This window comes from Petaurus breviceps, unplaced genomic scaffold, assembly GCF_028583685.1.
Source record: "Petaurus breviceps papuanus isolate PSGF00001 unplaced genomic scaffold, PetGlider_PUasm1.0 90510, whole genome shotgun sequence".
Lineage (NCBI taxonomy): Eukaryota > Metazoa > Chordata > Mammalia > Diprotodontia > Petauridae > Petaurus > Petaurus breviceps.
In genome coordinates, this window is record NW_027187267.1 from 4204641 (window position 1) to 4224018 (window position 19378).

General features: G+C 45.0%; 1 protein-coding gene across 4 annotated transcripts in view; it reads left to right on the forward strand.

Moving 5' to 3' along the window:
* The window catches only part of VANGL2 (VANGL planar cell polarity protein 2), a 42803-nt gene extending 23658 nt beyond the window's left edge, over positions 1–19145 (forward strand). For all 4 annotated transcript variants that reach the window (XM_069062900.1, XM_069062903.1, XM_069062899.1 and 1 more), the window contains exons 2-8: positions 936–1196; positions 1386–1506; positions 6661–7268; positions 8659–8795; positions 9313–9448; positions 11399–11630; positions 16192–19145. In XM_069062900.1, the coding sequence (XP_068919001.1) occupies positions 1126–1196; positions 1386–1506; positions 6661–7268; positions 8659–8795; positions 9313–9448; positions 11399–11630; positions 16192–16452 (1566 nt within the window). In that variant the 5' untranslated portion in view covers positions 936–1125 and the 3' untranslated portion in view covers positions 16453–19145. The remainder of the gene's footprint in view (positions 1–935; positions 1197–1385; positions 1507–6660; positions 7269–8658; positions 8796–9312; positions 9449–11398; positions 11631–16191) is intronic.
* The last annotated feature ends 233 nt before the right edge of the window (positions 19146–19378 follow it).

Sequence of the window (19378 nt, forward strand, 5' to 3'; positions counted from 1 at the left end):
AGAGAGAGAGAGAGAGAGAGAGAGAGAGAGAGAGAGAGAGTATGTGTAGGGTGAAGCAGAGTGAAGAGTAGGGGAGGACAATGAGACTGAAAAAGCACGGTGGTGCCTCAACAGGAATGGAGAGGGAAATTAGGAGAATGAGCCTAGCTGGAAAGAGTACAAGATTTGTTTTGGACTTGTTGAGTTTGTGATGCTTATGGGACGTGTAGTTGGAAATGACTAGCAGGCACTTGGGGATGTGATCTTGGAACTAGGTTTTGTCCACACCTAGGTTGGGAGGTTCTCCATGAATCTTAATCCTTCACAGGCTAGATGTGACATTGAAGGCAGAGGGGGTCCTTTCTCCACATCATCTGTTCTGTTGCTTTCAGTGGGAGAATCAATGAGTTAGTCAACAAGCATTTTTTAAGGGTTTACTATGTTCTGAGCATTGCGCTAAGCTCTGAGGAAACAAAGAAGGGCAACAATATTGTCCTTATCCTAAAGGAGCTCGTGCTGTAATAGGGGAAGCAACTTGTAAGCAACATATGTACATACAAGATATAGATAGAGTAAATGGGAGGTAATCTCAGAAAAAAGATGGTAACAGTGGGAAAGACATGGAAAGCTTTCTTGAAGGTTTGAAGGGGTTCAGTTTTGAATACCAGTTCTGTCTTATCTAGGGTCATTCTTTTTTCCTTATTTCTTTTTAGGAGGGAAGGACCAGCCCTTATAGGTATCCTTATATCCATTATACAGATTAGGGTGGTGGTGAGACTAAGGGCTGGGTAGTCTCTGATTTCTCTGAGCTCTTTGAGGGGAGGAATAAAAACTGGGGAAGGGGTTAGGACAGAATCTTTGAGACCTGATTGCCTGTCTCCCAGTCTCCATCTGTTTATCCTGAGCTCCTAGATGGTGTCCACTTGCAGTGCTTAACCCTACTCTCTTTCCGTCAGGAGTGCCGCTTGGTTTTCTCTGAGACGAGCCCACCCGCCCAGCAAAATAGAGTCCCTCAGGGTGACAGTTGACTTCCTGAAGGTGCCTCTTGGCCTGAAGAAGCCAGAGCTGAAGGAAGTGGCCTTGGGGCCCCCAAGGAGGCCCCAGCCCACGGCCCTGGAGCGCTACAAGGCAAGGCGCTCTGAGGCCATGGACACCGAGTCCCAGTACTCCGGTTACTCCTACAAGTCTGGCCATTCCCGAAGCTCCCGGAAGCATAGGTGGGTGTAATGGATACCGAGGGGAGAGCAGGGGACCTGAAGAGAGAGAGGCCTCTGAAGTTGGGGAGCGGGGAGGAGTCAGATAAGACAGCTGGTCAGAATGAGAGGGCAGATGTGGTGAGGGTGGGCCTGAATGTGAATATTTTCTCCTCTCTGACTTTTCATGTCTGCTTCCTTCTCTCACCACAGGGACCGGCGGGACAGACACCGCTCCAAAAGCAGGGATGGAAGCCGAGGAGACAAATCGGTGACGATACAGGCCCCGGGGGAGCCCTTGCTCGACAATGAGTCAACCAGAGGGGATGAACGGGTGAGGAGCTATGAGAAGGAGATTCTATAATCACAGAATTTGTAGCTAGAATTATCCTTAGAGGTCATCTGATTCAGCCCCCTCAGGTAAAGGTGAGGAAAGTGCAGTTAATTTGGAGTCAGTGCAACTAGGTTAGGATCCCAACTCTGTCACCCAGGCAAGCTTGGGAAAGTAATTTAACTTTTCTAAGGCTAAACCCTCTCTCTCAGGAGGGTTGTTTGGTTGTCTCTGAGATGAACCTTGGATATCTTGTCTGTAGAAATGAGGGGCTTGGATAACCTGATCTCTAAGGCCCCATCTGTCTCTAAATCTATGATCCTATATAACTTTAAATGGTTAGCCTGTGATTGCATTGTAAGTGCCAAAGGCAGGACTAAAGCCAGGTCTCCTGACTGCCAGGCTAGTGACAATCCCCTCTCACACAGCTACTTCCTCCCATTTCTCCCTTTTGTCTCTGTCTCCCCCTTTCTCTTTCTTGGATCAACAAACATTTGTTAAGTGAATACTGTGTTCAAGGCACTATTATCTGTGTTGGTATATGGGGATGAAAATGACATAGTCCCTGCCTTCAAGGTTAGTTCATTCAGTAAGCAGTAGAGTGTTGTACTTGGAGTCAGAAAGACCTAAGTTCAAATCCAGCCTCAGACACTTACTAGCTATGTGACCCTGGGCAAGTCACTTAGCCACTGTTTACCTCTGTCTACTCTTCTGTAAAATGAGGTATAATAATAACACAAACCTTCCAAGATTGTTCTGAAGAAAATATAAGACAGTTTTTGTAAAGTGCTTTGTAAACATCAAAGTGTGGTATAAATACTAACTATGTCAGATATACCATGCTAGAGGTTGGGATTACAGAGAAAAAAAAAAACAGTCATTAACCACAAGAAGAAGGTGCACGGGATAGTGCACCAGGCCTGGAATCAGGAAGGCCTGAGATCAAATCTGGCCTTAGATACTTATTAGCTATGTGACCCTGGGCAAGCCACTTAACCCTACTTGCTTCAGTTTCCTTATCTGTGAAATGAGCTGGAGAAAGAAATGGCAAATCCCTCCCGTCCTTTGCCAAGAAAACCCCAAATGAGGCTGCAAAGAGTAGTACATGAACTGAACCATAGCCACAAAATGGCATCGAGTAATGGTGTCAAGCTGAAGGCCACTAATATGCACATAAAGATCCCTGCCAGCTGCATCTTGACTTAGAAAACTGTACGTTAACATTATCTGTGTTCTGTTGTATTTTTATTTACTTTTTTATTTTTTTTAAACATATTTTCCAGTTATATTTTCATCTGGTTCCAGCTCCCACTTAGGAGTTGATGCCTCTGGTATAGTGGGTAGAGTCTTGGCCTTGAAATCAGAAAAACTTGCTTTGAAATCTTGCCTCAGGTGCCACTAGCTCTGTAATCCTGGGCACTTTCTGAGCCTCAGTTTCCACATTATAAAATGAGGGGGAAGATGGCCTCTAAGGTTCCTTCTGGCTATAAATCTGTGATCCTGCAAAGTCATACATGATAATTATAAAGTAATTTTGGTGGCTAGGCCTCCAGCAATTGGTGGGATTGTGATAGGCTTAGTGTAGGAAGTGGCACTTTAGTATCTACTCATAGACACCGTGACATAATCTACTCAGGCACAAACACTGCTCATAACTTTCTGGATACTCCAGCTTGTCAGTGACCTCACACAGATGCCTGTATATACATATACAGACTTTCAGGAATACATTTCTACATTCACATACACAGAAACTCAGACACACTTAGATAAACTCAGATATACACATACTCCCTAAGTACTGTGGGCTAGCCATCACTCTCTCCCTGTCTATGTCTGTCTCCCTATCTCTCTGCGTCTTCCTTGCATCTCTTACCCTCCTCTCCAGCTCTTTCTACTCATGACTGTCCCCAGTTCTCTGCCTCCCAGTGTTTTCCCATCATTTCTATATTTCATCTGGATTTCTGTCCCTAAGATTCTGCCTCCAATATCTTTTTATTCCCCATGTTTCTCTAGATTTGTCCCAAGGTCATACTTGGTGTCAGGGTAAGAACTAGGACCTAAGACTCCAGGTAGTTTGGAATTAGTAGGTAAGCAGGATAAGGAGGAAGGTCCTACAGGGATCTGCTGTTTCTTTCTGGGTGACCTTGGGTAAGTCACAATCTCTCTGTCTCTGATCCTTATCTGTAAAATGATGATGCTTGCATTTAGGGTTAACCCCCACCTCATGGAAATGTTGTAAGGAAAATGCTCTGTAAACCTTAAGGCGGTGAGATCAATGTTCCCTCTCAGAATCTCAGGCTAGGGTAGGTGGAAGGAATTTCTATAGCAATAAAAGTCACCAATTTAGGATTTAGAACTATAAGGCTCACTAAGAGTAATCTAGTCCAGCCCATTCATTTTATAGATGAGGAAACAGACTCAGAAAGCTTGGGTCTTGCTCAAGGTTATACAGGTAATATGTAGGAGAGCAAGAATTTAAACCCCGGTAATTTGACTTCCAATCAAGTGCTTTTGGGTTTTTTTTCCTGCCTCATGCTACTTCCCTTTTTCACTGGGGGCCTGAAAAGAGTGGGTCCTCCCTGAGAATTGCAGTGGGGACCTGCCCCTCTTTCCTGTACTACTAACCAGGCAGGTTAGTGGGAAGGCTGAAATCCTGAAGCTAAGAAACTCCCTTGGACAGGAGAATGGGGGAGAATTTGATGCCCTCTGGTGGCATTTTACAGAATGACATGTTGATCTGGTTCTTGAATTTTATGGTGCTGGTAGCAGATGAAGGGAAGTAGGAAGGAGAGAGGCAGAAACTCAGTGGATGAAGCTAGAAGGTTAAGACTAAAGTTCTTGGGGAGTCTGTATAATGATGACTGGCCTCATGGAGTAGAGGTGGGTCTGTGAGGACATGCAAATACCTAGGGTTTCTGTGTCCCAAGAATGGAGAAGGTAGCTATGAAAGTGATGCAATTTGTCCCTTCTGTTCCTACAGGGGATCTTATGCTTCCAGCTCCTCTTCCAAAGGAGGCTTTGAGACTGAGGTTCAGGGAGGCTAAGGGATTTTTCCTAGGCTTACAGAGATTGTAAATGGAAAGAGGGAGATTTAAACCCAGGTCTTCATGCTCCATAGCAATGATCTTCCCACCCTACCACTCTGCACCCCACCCCTTGCTGCCCTACACCATATCAACATCCCATTGCCTTGCAGGAAGGGAATTATCTTTTTTACTTTCCAATAGAATCATAAGATTTCTGAGTTGGAAGGATTGTGAAGCAACCTTTACCTAAACAGGATTCATTAGACATTAACATCTGACTAGTTACCAAGTACCATAGCCCTTTCCTTCTTCATATCCCTCTGTCCCTTCCTTTCCATTCAGATTGTTACTAATTCTTTTTTATCACCTTATTCTGGGACTAATGTCATAGCCTCCCAACTGGTCTCTTTGACTCAACACTGGGCAATTCCTATCCTTTCAATCCATCTGGTGTCTCCTTTTTCCCCTCCTCCCCTCCAATTAGATTAATCTTTCAAAAATATTGCTTTTATTTTGTCATCCCCCTGCCCCCAAACCTGCAATGGCTCCCCCTCCCTGTAGGTTTGTTATTTGTTTTTTTATGTGTATTTGTGTTTTGTCAGATTAGGAGTTCAGTGTAATAGGAAGAGCCCTGGTTTTGGATTTGGATTCTTTAGCCTGGCATTCAGGGAACTTTACATTCTGTTCCAAATCTGTTTCAAAGTGTGGTTACTGCTCCCTTCCTTAAACATTGCTATGTCCAGATTGATCTACACCCTCTCCCATTGTGCCATGTTCTTTAGCATCTCTTTGCTGTTCCTTTCAAAGTTTCATCCACCTGGAATGGCTTCCTTCTGACATCACCAATCCTTTAAAGCCCAGTTCAGCTGCCACTTCACCTAGGAAGCCCCTAGTGATCTCTCCCTTTTCCAAGCTCTGTAGTACTTGTGGTTTCTACTATTCCTTTGGTACTTGGCATTGACTGCTGTGAATGTCATTTATTTTCATATATGGCTGTGTTTTTTTCAGGTCAGCAGTGTGGTAAAGAGTCCGGATTTGCCATCTACTGCCGCCTACTAGCTCTGTGACCAAGAGAAAGTAACTTTGCTTCCCTGAGGCTCAGTTTCCTCATCTGCAAAGTGGAGATAATGATATTTATATTGCTGACCTCACAGGACTGTGGCAGGGAAAGTGCTCAATAGATCTATTGAAATATGTTACTATCCTTTCAAAATATTGATTATTATTAACTTAATGAACAAATCAAATATTCAGGGGAAAAAGGAACAAAAAAGGAGGGTGGAATTGAAACCACAAACTTCTATAATGCGCAGTGGGTTTTTTTTTTTTACATTATATATTAAATTTAACACAGTAGTAACAACAAATTGTCCCGTTTGTTCCCTTTTATATTTTTAAAGATTTCTTCTTCTGTGTACTTTTAAAATGTTTCATTGATGCTCTTTTTAAATAACCCATTGACTCCCAATAGAATCTCTCACTTATAACAAATAAGTATAATCATGCAAAATAATTCAGTACCTTGGTCATGTTTGAAAAATGCATGTTTCATTCTCTACCTCTCTTTACCTACATGTTTCATCATCTGTTTTCTGTAGCCTTTTGGAGCGATTTTTCTTTATGTTATCATGGCCATCATGTAGATTTTTCTGGTTATGCTTATTTTCCTCTCTAATGAGTTCATATACAACTATCCAAATTCTCTGGATCCAATCAGTCAATCAATCAATCAGTCAACATTTATTAAATATCTTCTATGTGCCGGTGCTAAGCACCTCATATTTATGATTTTGTATGGCTCACTTATATTTCATTACGTTCATATACCACAAGTTTTTAGCCATTTCTCCAGTTAATGGGCTTATGATTTTTGTCTTCTCTTGATCAGAAGTTCTTTGAGGACAGAAGCTATTCTGTATTTCTTTGAATATAGTATTGGGTACCAGTAGTGTGCTTGATAAATACTTATTAAGGAGAACATTTGTTGATTACCATCCTCTCCTCTTTCTGCCTTCTCCTTTTCCATCACCCTTTTTCTCCCTTTCCCCTCCCTTCTTCTTTCTCCTTTGCTGTCTCCCTCACCCTCCCCAACATTCTGTCTTTTGTTCTTCTCCACATTCCCTCCAAGGATGATAACTGGGGTGAGACAACAACGGTGGTGACAGGCACATCAGAACACAGCATCTCCCACGATGACCTCACACGCATTGCTAAGGACATGGAGGACAGCGTCCCCCTGGACTGCTCCCGTCATCTGGGTGTCGTGGCTGGGGCTACCCTGGCACTGCTCTCCTTCCTCACCCCGCTGGCCTTCCTTCTGCTGCCCCCACTGCTGTGGCGGGAAGAGCTGGAGCCATGTGGGGCGGCCTGCGAGGGACTCTTCATCTCAGTGGCCTTCAAGCTGCTCATTCTGCTGCTGGGCAGCTGGGCCCTGTTCTTCCGCCGGCCCAAGGCCTCGCTGCCCCGCGTCTTCGTGCTGCGCGCCTTGCTCATGGTGCTCGTCTTTCTGCTCGTGGTCTCCTACTGGCTCTTCTATGGGGTTAGGATTTTGGAGGCGAGGGAGCGCAGCTACCAGGGTGTGGTGCAGTTTGCCGTCTCCCTGGTAGATGCCCTGCTTTTTGTGCACTACCTTGCCGTGGTCCTGCTGGAGTTGCGCCAGCTGCAGCCCCAGTTCACCCTCAAAGTTGTGCGCTCCACTGACGGGGCCAGTCGCTTCTACAATGTTGGCCACCTCAGGTACAGTGTGTGTGTGTGTGTGTGTGTGTGTGTGTGTGTGTGTGTATGCTTGGATGTGTGTAGGTGAGAGCATGAAAGTGACTAAAGGCATTGAGATGGGGTAGGAGAGGGAATGGGAGATTGACTTAGAACTATGGTTATAGAAGGACAGGGAGAGAATATTAGTGCAGGAATGGATTTTGGAGCATATGGAAGATAAGTGGGTGGGAATTTGGGGTGGGTGGTAGGTAAAGGGGCAGGAAGGTTAGGGGGCTGGGGGCCTGAGAGTCATCTTGGGGAACTGGGTTATAGTGCTATACGCAATAGCTAGCAATTGATAGGACACGGGATATTTGGAAGTACTGAGGGCCAAATATGTTGGGGATGGGGGCTCTGGTAGGGCTGATGGGGTGATCAAGGCCAGTGTATGGTGGGGCTGAGGAACTTTGGTGAGAAAACTGGTACAGAGTTTGTAGGGGAGATGTAATACTGGAGGTAAGGATAAAATTGAAAGATTGGAAGGAGTTCTCTGTAGGAGAAGCATATGGGCCAGCACCAGTGGCTTTTTGGGGTCCTTTTTACATTTCCCTGAGTTGGGACTATCACAAGAACATACCCTCTCTGATTATTCAGTGAGTGTGGAATGAATGGAGCTGGGCAGGGCAGAGGGAGATTACTTTGAAAAGAAGAGTATATTGGGAGAGGCCAAAAAAGAGGGCTGTGGTTCATTGTTCATGTAGTACTTAAGAGGTAACTTGGGAAAGGGTGTGTGTGTGTGTGTGTTTATGTAGGTCCATGCATGTGTGTATGTTCATGTCTGTATGTGTATGTATGTGTGTATTTTTGATAGGATGTATGGGAAAGATACTTCATTTGCTCAAGATCTGGCAACTTGACAATTTGAGTCTCGAGCCTGGCCCTGGACCCTAATGCTCTTGGGGGTTCCCATTTCATTGTCCCTTAGGATCTAATACAAGAAGGTGGTTGGTTTCCAACCCTCATTTGGGAAATTTTCTCAGCCCAGCATGATTCCAAAGGCATCGATGAGTAGAGGCTATTGGTGACATGGAAGGATCTCCTAGAAGGTCCCACTTGTATAGACTCTAAGTGTGGGATTAGATGACTGTCACAGCCGGGCCATGAGAAGGGCTCTGATCTGGAGGCTGGAAGGAGACCAAGGGGGAGAGACCTCAGGGTGGCTTCCTTAAGCTGGGCTTATCAGAAGCAGCTTCTCCCCATCCTTTGTTCTTTCTTGTCTTGCCGTCCTGCCCTGATGTGCCCCTCCCTCTGGACACCTTTGTCTATGTCTGAGAGTGGAGGTGACCATGAATGTTCCCCTTACCTCCTTCCCCTTCCTTCCCCTCCCCCTCCCCCTCCTTTTCCCTACCTCCCCCTACCGTCTCCCCCACAGCATCCAGCGTGTGGCAGTATGGATCCTGGAGAAGTATTACCATGATTTCCCCGTCTACAACCCTGCCCTCCTCAACCTGCCCAAGTCCGTCCTGGCCAAGAAAGTGTCCGGCTTCAAGGTGTACTCCCTCGGAGAGGGTGAGCTGCCAGGATCTTTCACTTTTCTGCTCTTCCATATCAGTGCTCCCTTTGCTCCTCCTCTCTTTTTTCTTTCTCTCTCTTCCTCCTTTACCCTCTCCCTCCACTTTCACTCCCTTCATTTCTCACTCCCTTTCTTCATTCCCTTTTGTACTGTCTTTCCCCTTGGCTCCAGGTGGAGGGTCTCAGCCTTTGGATCCCTTCCTCAACTTCCCTCTCTTTCCGTCTACCTCCCCCATCCCTGCCCTCTCAGGTTTCCTCTCTTTGGCTGCTCTGTGTCTCCTCATCAGCCCTGGCCCTCTAAGCCCTTCAGTCATCTCAGTTCCAAATCTCATGGACCTCTTTGGGAGACCTTGCCCTTCTTCGTTGCTGTTCCCTGGGTGCCCTCTCTAAAGGTGGCTGGGGACAGTGTTTCCTGAAGACTGTGGATAGTCAGGCTGCTGCCCTCAGCCCCAGGTCTCTCCGGACACCTTCTTCCCATTCTGATCCCAACCTCTGCCTCCCTGCCCTCTCTCAGAGAACAGCACCAACAACTCCACTGGGCAGTCTCGGGCGGTGATTGCAGCAGCAGCTCGGCGCCGGGACAACAGCCACAATGAGTATTATTATGAGGAGGCAGAGCATGAGCGGAGGGTGCGAAAGCGTAGAGCCAGGTATGTTCGTTGGGAAAGAAGAGGGGGATGTGTGAGAGGAAAGGTGACTGGAATAGGATGGGCTGAGATTGCTTGGAAATGACCTTTATGACTTTGGAGAAGTCCTCTTCTGGTCTCAGTTTCCTTCTTGTAAAATGTATAGGTTGGACTAGATGATCTTTAAGTCTTATTTTTGTCTCTAAGTGTTTTGACGATCCTTTGAACACAACTGGGAGGTAGAATCTGTCTGTCTGGGGGATGAAGGATGTGAGTGAGGCTTCATGGTCTCTGAAAAGAATAGGCCAATGGAAGATGTTGCTCATATTCATGGGGAAGAAAAATGGAGTTGATACCCAGGAAGAGGGAATAGGTGAAAATCTATGGCTTTAGGAGTGGAGGCTAGACTAGAGCTAGGGACAAGAACTAGAATCCTGAATCATTGGCTTTGGCACTAATGGTGGCCCTCAGAACCTTAGCTACTCTTGCTTGCTTAGGCACTGTGCTAAGTGATTTACAGATATCTCATTTGAGCCTCACAACAACTCTGGGAGGTAGTACTGTTATTATCCCCTGTTATTATTTGATGAAGTGGAGACAAGACAGAAGTTAAATGACTTGCCTAGGGTCATACAGCTAGTAAGTATCTGAGGCTAGACTTGACTTGAGGTCTTCTTGACTTGACTCTCTCTCCACTAAATTGCGTAGTAGAACTTAGAGCTGTTCACAGTTGCCTCTGTTTTGGACACCTCTCCATCATACCCTCCCTTGGGTTTACTAGCATCTCCATTAGGAAGGAGAACACAGTCTTCAGCAGTGTTCCATCCTCTGCTTGTAGGGTCATAAAATGATAGAGCTGGATAGGACCTTAGAGATCATATACTTCAATTATTTCATTTTAGATGAGGAAATTGATTTGAACAGGCTTCCCTACATTCATGCTTTTTCTCAGAGACTTGTCAAACTCTTTCTTCTATATCTCATACTCAATTTTCTTAGGCTTTGGGTAAATGGAAGAGTTGCTTGTACAGACTGATACCAAATTCTTGTTTTGTACCCATCCAGGGTGTTTTTGGTGCTAGTGGAGTATGGTCATGGTCTAATAGTCTCAAAAGAAAATTATTTTAATTCACCTCAGTTAAAAAAATATAGCTTGTACAGCACTTCGGAGAGGGTAGATGTGGAAGGAAGATGATTAGGAGAATAATTTGGGGCATGATGGAAGGTAAGAATAATGCAAAATCAGTCTCAGGAGTAACTTCTTCCTAAAGAAAGTGGGGTAGGGACTTGTTTAAAGAGCTAATTCTCATTATGAGTTTTAAGAAGTTTAGATGTGGGGGTGGCTGGGTGGTGCGGTGAATAGAGCACCGACCCTGGAGTCAGGAGGATCTGAGTTCAAATCCAGCCTAAGACACTTAACACTTACTAGCCATGTGACCTTGGGCAAGTCACTTAACTCCAACTGCCCTGCCTTCCTCCTTCCAAAAAGTAAAAAAATGTCTAGGTGTAGATGGCATGGAGTTGAAAGACCTGAAGACCTAGAGTCCTAGTCCTGTCTTGCCACTCAGTTGTATGAGCATGTAAATCACTTAACCTCAACTTCTTCCACTGTAAAATGGGAACAGAACTTCTTGCACTGCCACACTTATGGGATTGTGATCAAGATACTTGTAAACCAGGAGGAGCCATATAAACATGTAGTGTTATTATTTATTCATAGTAGCTGTTCTTGTTTTCTGTGGAGAACAGCTATAAGCTGCTGATAGGATTTAAGGGGAAATGTCAGGAAGAAATTTCCCAAGTTCCAAGGGAAGATCCAGGATCCCCTTATTTATAGAGTTCTCCCTGGAAAGGATTGGGATCCTCTTTTGCAGAGGTCTGGCAAGGCGCAGGCTTCCTTAGTGACAGGAGGTTGAAGAGGCTTTGGGATACAAGTGGTCTCTGAACTGTCTTCCCCTTCCCCCCTCCAACCAGACTGGTGGTAGCGGTGGAAGAGGCCTTCACACACATCAAAAGGCTACAGGAAGAGGAGCAGAAGAACCCAAGGGAGGTAATGGATCCAAGAGAGGCAGCCCAAGCCATCTTTGCTTCTATGGCACGAGCCATGCAGAAGTACCTACGCACTACCAAGCAGCAGCCCTACCACACCATGGAGAGCATCCTGCAGCACCTGGAGTTCTGTATCACCCATGACATGACGCCCAAGGTATGCTCTGTTTTGCCTCTCATACTAGTGGATAGAGTGCTGCCCTTGGAATCAGGAAGATCGGGGTTCAAATCCTGCCTTAGGTACTTAGTAGATGTATGACTCTAGGCAAGTCATTTAACTGACCCCTCTCTGGGTTTCATTGCCCTCATTTAAGATAAGGGGGTTGTATTCAGTGACCTCTAAAGTTCGTTTCTTGATTTTGGATGCTATGATCCTGTCCCCTTTCTTCCCTCCTCCCTAGACTTCTTCCTTCTTCTGGTTTTTCTTTCACCTTCTTTTTTCTTTCACATCCTTCCATCTCTCATTTTTCTCCCTTTTTTCTTCTGTCATTCCCTCCACTTCATATTCTCTCACCTTTCTCCTGAGTGAGATAGAGTTTCTAGGGGCAGAGTGAACTTCTTTAGGCACAGGGTTGGGAGGAAGTCTGGCCTAATTCTGTCTCTCTCTTTCTTTCCTTCCTCTCACTTCCCTCTTTCCTTCCACCCTTCTTCTTCCCTCCTTCCTCCTCTCTCTCTCTCCCCTTCCCTTTCTCCTCCTCCTTTTTTTTCTCTCTCTCTCTCTCCCTCTCTCTCTGTTTTTCTTCCTTTCCTTCCTCACCCCTGATGTTTACTACCTGTGTGACCTGGAAAAAAGTTATTTAACGTTCTTGGGCCACAGCCTCTAACTGATAAATGGGGGTAGTGGTGGTGGTGGACATATGACCTCTACAGCTCCTTCAGCTTTAGAATTATGATCCTCTGTCCAAGGTCAGTTTTTCACGTTGACCTGTTAAGTGTTTGCACATATGCGATCTGCTGTTGCCCCCATTTGCTAGTTGTTGGAATTACTCTCCTTTCCAGCTCTGTTATCAAACATTTGGGAGAGTAGTAGAGCTACTGATATTATTACATCATATATACATCAGTATCAGGTGACTGATATTATTACATCATGATTTAGAACTGGAAAGGGCCTTAAACATCATCTAGTCCAACACCCTTACTTTACATATGTGGAAACTGAGGCCCAAAAAGAAGTGACTTGTGTAGAGTCACAGATTATACCACATCTATGATCAGACTATCTATTTAAACTTTGATTAATAATAGCATATATATGTATATGACTATACATATATGTCAATTCAACAAACATTTGTTAAGTACCTACTATGTGCCAGGTACTGTGTTGAAGATACAAAGGAAGGCAAATACATAGTTCCTGTCCTCAAGAAACTGACATTTTAACAGAGGAGATAACAAGCAAACAACTATGTACAAACATACCTCTGGAATTAGCACCAATTTATCCTGTATACATCCGTACGAGATAAATTGGAACTGGTCTCAGAGGGAAGGAACTGGTGTTAAGGGGATTGGGAAAGGCTTCATGCAGAAAGTGGGATTTTAGCTGAGACTTGAAGGAAGCCAGAGAATCCAGGAGGCAGAGACCAGGAGGATTAGCATTCCAGGTGTGGGAAACAGCCAGAGAAAGGTCACAGTGTGTGAGTGTCATGGGTAAGGAATGGCCAGGAGGCCACTGTCACTGGATTGTAGACTACGTGGAAGGGAGTAAGGTATAAGAAAACTGAAAGGCTGAAAGGATCCAGGTTAAAAAGGGCATTAACAGTCAACCAGGGAATTTTTATATTTGATCCTGGAGATAATAGGGAGCCATTGGAGTTTATTGAAAATGGGAGGGATGTGTGTGATATGATCAGACTTGTGCTTTAGGAAGATAAATCAGTTTGATAGCTGTGATTTTGAGGATGAAGTAGAGAAGGGAGATCTGAGCTATGGTGACTAACTGTCAGGCTTTTGCATTAATCCCAATTTGAGATGATGAGGGCTTGCAGCAGTGTCAAAGAAAGGGGACTTAATGAAAAACATTACAGAGACAGAATCAACAGGACTTGGCAACAGATTGGATATGGTGGGGGAGAGGAGGAATGAAAGAAAGTGAGGAGTTGAAAGTGACCCCTGATTGTGAGTCTGGATGACTGGGAGGATGGTGGTACCCTCAACAGTGATAGGGAAGTTAGGAAGAGGAGGGTTTTTGAAAAAAAAAAAAAACAAAAACAACATGAGGGGTGGCTAGGTGGTGCAGTGAATAGAACACTGGCCCTGCAGTCAGGAGGACCTGAGTTCAGATCTGGCCTCAGACACTTAACACTTACTAGCTGTGTGACCTTGAGCAAGTCACTTAACCCCAATTGCCCCTCCAAAAAAAAGGCAACCCTCCCCCCGAAAAAACAACATGAACATGTTCAGTTTGAGATATCAATGGGACATCCACTTTGAGATATACAAAAGACAGTTGGACATGCAGCATTAGACTTCATCATCTAAATCTGGGAACTATTTGCATAGAGATAATAATTGAAGCTTAGCAAGAGAGTGAAGATAATAGAAGGGGCACTCTGCTGGTGAAGATGGACAGAATAGGATAGCATGTAGAGTGGTTTGTTTTAGCAAGAAGAAAGGTTACCTCTTCATGGGATATGGGTGAAGGAAGAGATGATGGGGGAGGAGTCTGAATAGTGTTAAGTGAAGATCAGGGGAAAAAGGGGAATTCATGGTGAATGGTGAATGGCTTTAGTTTTTTTCAGTGAAATATGAGCAACATTCACAACCTGGGGTGAGGTGTAGCCATGAAATGTTTGAGAAGGAATGAAAAGGTTTGGAAAAGATGTTGTTTTGACTAAGACAGTAAATAGATTAGGGAAATATAAAAGAATTCCTTGCTACAGTGAAGGTCCAGTTGAGATTATTTAACATAAATTCGTAGTGGAACCTGTCATTAGTTATGTCCTTTTTTCCAGTTTTGTTCAGCTCCAGATGAATAAAACCGAAGTCAGGAGATAGCAGAAAAAAAAATCAAAGACTGGGCCTTGGCAAGGCAAGATCAGCTTTAGAATAAAGAGGGCAAATGATTAGAGAGAAAAGAATTATAAGTTGAACTGATTTATCAAGGGGTCAAGATGGGGAAGGGAGGAGAGTGTAAGCAGTGAAGAGGTGATGACCTGGGAAAGAACTGAATAGTGAAAGGATTTGAAGTCATAGTAAGGATGAAGAACAGGGGTTGTACAATAGAAGTCAAGATGGAATGACAAGAAGATTATGATTAGATAAAGAAATTTCAAAGTTTATGAACATGGAAATATAACACTTGTCAGTGATGACATTACAGGTTGGACCATCTTTGTGTGTAGCTGAGCTGCGGTGGTGGAGTAAGTCATGGGAAATGAATAAGTTGAGGAACTGGGAGTTTGGATGTTTGAGGGAGTATCAACATGTATGTCAAAGTCTCTTAGTATGAGGGCAGGAGTTGAGGGGGAGAGAAAGATTGTGAGCCAGGCATTGTGGGAGTCTTTTAGGAAGGAAGGGGAGTGTCCTTGAGGTTAAACAATAACCCTTAGATTAGGTGGTAAATACAGATTGAGTGAACCTTAGAGGAGGAGAGGTTACTGAGTGATGGTAGAAGTGGCAGTGGGGATCAAAGAGAATGATGACTTACCCACAAATGACCCAGTGAGTCTGAGGTTACAAATGAAAGTGTGACCAGTGCTGAAAAGGGTGGTCAGGGAACCTGTGGCATCAGGACAGAGCCAGGGCCCAGTGAGAAGATAGAAGGAATGACAGAGGAAATGTTTTAAGATGAAAGTGAATTTATTACATATGGAGGAGGTATTCCACAGAACACAGTCAAAGGAGTAAGTAGGTCTTGAGTGGCATTGGGGTGAGGTGTTAAGGGAGATGGGAACAAGGGAATGGGCAGTGGGTAGCAGGGAATGGGGATCATACAATGACAACTGTGAGTTCAGAATCACTGGGATGGGGAAGGTATGATCAGGTGGGTATAGGCTGATCATTGAAGAGAAAGCTCAGGCAGATTATCATTGTTCCCAGGGGGCTGGGCAGCAGATGTGGAGTTGTAATCAACCTGAAAGGGTGATTGATGAAATGGCTGGTCCAGACAAGGGACCCTCCTTTTGGGGAGGGAGGGCATCTCGTGTGGAACAGCAGCATACATGTTATGTGTACACACATATTTTAAAATGGGGCTCATAATAGTACCTACCCACAGGGTTATTGTGAAGATTAAATGAGGTCATCTTTGTAAAGGGTTCACCAGAGTGCCTGGCACAAAATAGGTGCTTTTCTCCTCTCCCCCTATACACACATATACATATGTGTGTATGTATGTGTATTGGTACACATATAGATATGCCTCAAGGCTTATAAAATGCTTTCCTCACAGCAACATTGTGAGAAACTGAGGCTTAGAGAGGGTAACTTACCCAGGAATATTTTGCTAATATATGTCAGGACTGAGATTCAAATACAGGTCCTTTGATTCAGTTTTCTGTCTGTTTTGCTATTCCTCTTTATAGAACCAGGTCTAATCTTGACTGTTGCAATTAGAAATGAAGGTGGGATGAGGAAAAAGAGGAGAGGAATGTATGGGATGGAGGTCCTTTTGGGGAGCCCTTTCTTCAGGGAGTGAAGGAGTGAGTGCAGTGAGGCGGGGACAAACCAGCGCCATATTGTGGCACGAGTCTTCTCTCTCCCTACCGCAGGCCTTTCTGGAGCGGTACCTGGCAGCTGGCCCCACCATCCAGTACCACAAGGAACGCTGGCTGGCTAAACAGTGGACACTGGTGAGCGAAGAACCAGTGACCAATGGGCTCAAAGATGGCATTGTCTTCCTCCTCAAACGCCAGGACTTCAGCCTGGTGGTCAGCACCAAGAAGGTCCCATTCTTCAAGCTGTCTGAGGAGTTTGTGGACCCTAAATCGCACAAGTTTGTCATGAGGTTGCAGTCTGAGACCTCTGTGTAGCTGCGACAAAATGGGGCAAGGTGGGGGTGGGGTGGGAGGGCTATGGGAGGTTCCTGGGGCAGTGGGAGGGGCCTTGAAGCCCAGGCCTCAACCAGTCCTGCTTCCTTCCTTTCTGCCTCCAACTCTGTTTTTTACTTGAATTACTAACTTACTCTCCAATCCCATTCTATTCACTCCCTCTCTTCCCTTCCCTGCCCCATGTGAATGGGGAAAGACCACCCTGAGGGTGGGGGCAGCAAGTAGGGAGATACCTGTCCTGGTTTTCCCATTCCTTCCCACCTCAAACCCTGCAGGAATAGGTTTCTCTACTCTCCTCTCTCCTCTCTTCTCCTTTCCATTTCTCCACGAGAGTCTCTGCTGAAAGGGGATGTGACCTTTCTTTCCCCTTCTCTTTCTTCTCCACCCTTCTCCCCCTTTCTCCATCTGGGTTATCGCAGTTCTCTCCAGCAGCCTCCTGGAAGTGCTTCTCCCAAAGGGTGAAGTCATGATCCCAGCAAACCATGGTGCCAAATGATCCCAGTTCAGGGCTAGTCCTCTCTGGCATCCAAAGTGAGGCGAGGCTGTTCTTCCTGCCCATCTCACTAGGCCTATCTCAGGAACTCTGAGTTTTGGGGGCAACAGGACTCCTGGGTCTGTGGCCTTTTTAATTCTCGCACAAGCCACCAGGGTCAGGAGTCTCCCACAGAGATTTTTTTTTTCTTGCTGCTGCTATAGCCTCTTTCCTATCTCCTGGTTATACTTTTTCTTTTATATTCCCTTTTCCCCTTGAGCTTCTGCACGCACACACACACACACACACACACACACACACAGACACACACACACTCTCTCTCTTTCCCAGAAGGGAAGCTCGTATGCCCCTAGCCTTGTCAGGGAGAATTCAAATTTTTTTTTCTCTTTCTTGATATCTTCACTCAGATGGGATTGCAAGAACATTGGGGAATATGGTCCCTTTGGCTTCTTTCCAGGGGCATGGGAAACACTCCTCTCCTCTCTCTCCCTCTCATTTGCTTTTCCTTCCCTAACTCCACACCCTAACTCTTTGCTATGGGATGGATTTTCTTCCTAATCTTGCCTTTCCTAGTAGGCCTGGAGGGGAAGGGAAGACCCCTGGGAAGCATTGTGGTCCAATGGAAAGAGAGGGGAATTTGGAGCTAGAAGATCTGAGTTTAAATCCTAGCTCTGTCACTTATTATCTGTGTGTCCTTGGCTAAGTGACTTTCACCTCTCCAGGCCTCAGTTTTCTCATTTGTAAAATGACGTAGTTGATCCAGAATGTGTCTCATAACTCTATATCTATGATTCTATGATACATAGAATTTTGGAAAAGACCCCTGTGAAAGTCAAAGAACCCAGTCCCTTCTCTTCTTTTTACATCTTTCCTTTGTCAAACAGGTGATGTGACTGAAAGGAGTGAGCTGCTGAGCATCTCCTTTCTTCCTCTATGACAACCCCCCCAGGCATTTCTTCTCTAGGCAAAAACACTACTTCTCTATGTCAGGGAAGGCCCCCATTGTTCCTCCTTTCCCCCCTTTAAATGAAGCTCTTTGCCTGAAAGACCTCATCATTTCGATGCTCTGGGGTCCCCAGACTCTCTGATCTCTGCACTGGGGTCAGGAGCCTGAGCCCCTGCTATTTGACATCACACAGTCCCTTGCCCCACCTCGGCTTCCAAATGTTTCTGGCAGCCTTCAACATTTAAAGCAAATATGAGCAAAATTCTCCTTCCTCCTATTTTCTATATTTTCGATGTAAACTTGAGTCTGGGTACTTCCAACTACTTGTCTTTTAACCAAGGGGAATTGGAATTTGAAGCATTAACACCATATGCCACTCCCAACCCCTATCCTTCTAATCACATCCAGTCTGGATATCAGTGTAGCTCCAATAGCTGGGAGGGGGTCCACAACCCTGATTGGTGTGCCAAGGGCCCCACAGTGCCCCCATTTTGGTCCTTCTTCCTTGCATCATTTATTGCTTTCCCTTTGTGTGCAACTGCTTGGGAAATTCAGAGACTGGGCACTCTCTGATTCATCCCCATGTCGAGACCTTTTACCTTTAAAGTAGACAGCCTGAAGGTGATTCTGGGCTCCAAAGCCTGCTAACCTTGTGAGACAGGTAAAACCTTAGCCACATTTATCCAATAGAGTCTGGTAGTGCCAACCTTGGACTTGTACCTCGAACACTTCCCTTCTCCTTTGAAAATCCTCAGGGAGGTATGGGGTTTCCCTCTCTCTAGACCCCAGTTATACCTGGTGGTTGCAGCTTTGACTTTTCCAGGATTGCAAGTCCCTGGGTTAAACCCAGGTAGTTCTGAGGCACTGCAAGAGGGTTGGGGTATAGGAACTGTTCTGGGCTTGTCTCTGTTTCTGTCCACAAAACTTAATGTGGAAGGGGTCTCTCTGGTCACGTGTCTAAATAACTCTTTCCTAGAAAGGGATCTGGGATAGAGAGTGGGTTAACTGCCTTTGCGGAAAGGGTACTGGGAGCAGGATAGGACTTTGAGGTTGGAAGGGGAAAGATATTTGGGACCCTCATTGCTTTCCTTGATTATGGACAGTGGATGTTTGTTTTAAAGGATCTGCCATGTTTTTAATCACTGTGATTTTTTCATTCCTTTTTCTTTAAAAAAAAAAAAAAAAACACAAAAAAACAAAAAAAAAAAGCCACACTTTTTTTTCCTGTCTCTTAAGCACTAAGGGCTGTGATTGAGAATGGCGATGTTTTGGACCCTCTGTGTTACAACTGTGGTATCTTTTTGTTTTTCTTTTTCTTTTAAAAAAAATCAGGATGAATTGTGAAGTATATGTATGTATGTTTCTTGTCTATCTCTCCTCTGTGGGAAGTAGTCTTGAGGCTGTGACCAGTAGTGGGATGTGAAATTAATACTCTTCCTCTCTCTCTCTCTCTCTCTCTCTCTCTCTCT